General features: G+C 50.0%; 1 protein-coding gene across 1 annotated transcript in view; it reads right to left on the reverse strand.

Moving 5' to 3' along the window:
• CLEC17A (C-type lectin domain family 17, member A) overlaps positions 1-2,518 on the reverse strand; it is a 27,960-nt gene that overhangs the window by 18,893 nt on the left and 6,549 nt on the right. Inside the window, exons 4-7 of the mRNA XM_011981811.1 lie at positions 1,725-1,757; positions 1,592-1,642; positions 1,474-1,515; positions 956-997 (exon numbers count right to left, since the gene is read on the reverse strand). Of these exons, the coding sequence (XP_011837201.1) occupies positions 956-997; positions 1,474-1,515; positions 1,592-1,642; positions 1,725-1,757 (168 nt within the window). The remainder of the gene's footprint in view (positions 1-955; positions 998-1,473; positions 1,516-1,591; positions 1,643-1,724; positions 1,758-2,518) is intronic.

Genomic DNA, 2,518 nt, shown 5'->3' on the forward strand with positions numbered 1-2,518 from the left:
CCATCACCACCATCATCACTACCAACATCATCACTACCTCCACCATCACCACCATCATCACTACCAACATCATCACTACCTCCACCATCACCACCATCAGTACCAACAACACCATCACTACCTCCACCCACCATCACCACCCTAACACTATCTCACTACCATTATCAATATTAACAGCACCATCACCACCTCCACCATTACCACCATCATCACTACCAACAGCACTGTCATTACCAACACAATCACTGCCTTCACCATCACCATCATCATCACCAACAACATTGTCACTGTCAACAATACCATCACTTACTTCTACCATCATCACCAACACCATCACCACCAACACCATCACTACCACCACTATCACCATCACCATCCCACTAACACCATCACTGCCTTCATCATCACCACCACCATCACCAACAACATCATCACTACCTCTACCCCCCATCACCACCATATCACTGTCTCCACCATCATTACCATCATCAATACCAATAACACCGTCACCATCTCCACCACCACCACCATCATTAGTATCTCTACCACCACCATGAGCACCCAACAATGCCGTCACTACCTCTACCATCGTTACTACCACCAACCATCCTCTTCCTTTCCATCATCTCCTTCTTCATCCTTCCATCACAATCACCAACAGAACCATAAGTACCATCATCATTATCAAAAACAAAACAACCACATAACTCTGGTCCTCAGAAGGACAAAAAAGAAAACATGTTTGCAAACTGTGATGTCGAGGAATGGCTTTCTCACTTAGAGCAGTGCCCACTAGAGTAACTCAGAACAGTGCAGCAGGTCCTGAAGGAGCAACTTCTTAAAGGAGAAGTTCCTCTGACTCAGGGTCTCACTGTAGAGTCATAGGTCTCAATCAGATCCACTAGCCACTGTCAGAGGGGAAATGGGAGGACACTTGCAGGGGATAATAACTTACCGGCCAGGGATGGCTGCAATGGAGAAGGCTCAAGATTCACAGCTGGGAGAAAGGGGGAGAGAGGTTTATTCAGAAGATACCGAAAGACTCTGTCTTCCAAGATCAACAACCTCTGCTTTGTTCTCTGGTGAGAATTTAGGGGACTGGCTGGGGGCAGTGGCTCATGCCTGTAATTCCAGCAGTTTGGGAGGCCGTGGCGGGTGGATCACCTGAGGTCAGGAGTTCAAGACCAGCCTGGACAACATGGCAAAACCCTGTCTCTACTAAACATACAAAGTTTAGTCAGGTGTGGTGGTTCATGTCTGTAGTCCCAGCTACTCGGGAGGTTGAAGCAGGAGAATCACTTGAACCCAGGAGGCAGAGGTTGCAGTGGGCCAGGATCGCGCCACTGCACTCCAGTCTGGATGACAAAGCGAGACTCTGTCTCAAAAATAATAAATAAACAAAAATTGGGGGATTGAAAGGAAACATCTAGGTATCCCCTCTTAGGCCTCTTAAAGGGTCTTCCCACTGCTCACCCAGTTGAGGAGGTGGACCCGTGACAGAGACGAGGTCCAGTCCTAGAAGAGATGAGAAAGTCATTTCAAGAAGGGCTTCAGCCAGGTGAGCAGGAAAACCCCAGCCCTCAGCTCTCACCTGCCATGTTCCGGGGCTTGCAAGGAAGTGGGGGTTTCTCTGTTTCCTTTTCTGAGGAGGCAGGAATGGTTGCTGAGGCCCAGAGCAGGGCAAAGCCAGCTCTGGGTCTCCTACACTCCCAGCCCCAACTCACCTGCTCTTGGAGGTCTTGGTGGAGCACTTGAACCTGGAGAAGAGAAGCTCAGCGTGAGGGCTCGGCTGAGGATGGGAATGAGTCAAAAGGAAGTGATGGAAACAGGGTTAGGACTGCAGTGGAGGGTTGGAGATTGGGTTGGAGATGGGGTGGGACGTGAGAATGGAATTGGGATTAGGGATGGAGATAGGATTAAGCTAGGATGACCAACCAACCTGGATTGCTTGGTGTCTCCATATTTTTTTTTTTTCAGACGGAGTCTTGCTCTGTCTCCCAGGCTGGAGTGCAGTGGCACAATCTCGGCTCACTGCAAGCTCCGCTTCCCAGGTTCATGCCATTCTCCTGCCTCAGCCTCCCAAGTAGTGGGACTACAGGCGCCCGCCTAATTTTTTGTACGTTTAGTAGAGATGGGGTTTCACCATGTTAGCCAGGATGGTCTCTATCTGACCTCATGATCTGCCCGCTTCGGCCTCCCAAAGTGCTGGCATTATAAGCGTGAGCCACCGCGCCTGGCCTTTTTTTTTTTTTCCCTTGAGATAGAGTCTTGCTTGCTCTGTTGCCCAGACTGGAGTGTGGTGGCGTGATCTCATCTCACTGCAACCTCTGCTCCCTGGGTTGAAGCAGTTCTGCCTCAGCCCCCCAAGTAGCTGGGATTACAGGCATATGCTACCACACCCAGCTAACTTTTATATTTTTAATAGAGACGGGGTTCCACCATGTTGGCCAGGCTGGTCTCGAACTCCTGACCTCAAGTGATCCACCCACCTCAGCCTCCCAAAGTGCTGGGATTACAG

The sequence above is a fragment of the Mandrillus leucophaeus genome, unplaced genomic scaffold (genome assembly GCF_000951045.1).
Source record: "Mandrillus leucophaeus isolate KB7577 unplaced genomic scaffold, Mleu.le_1.0 Scaffold230, whole genome shotgun sequence".
NCBI lineage: Eukaryota > Metazoa > Chordata > Mammalia > Primates > Cercopithecidae > Mandrillus > Mandrillus leucophaeus.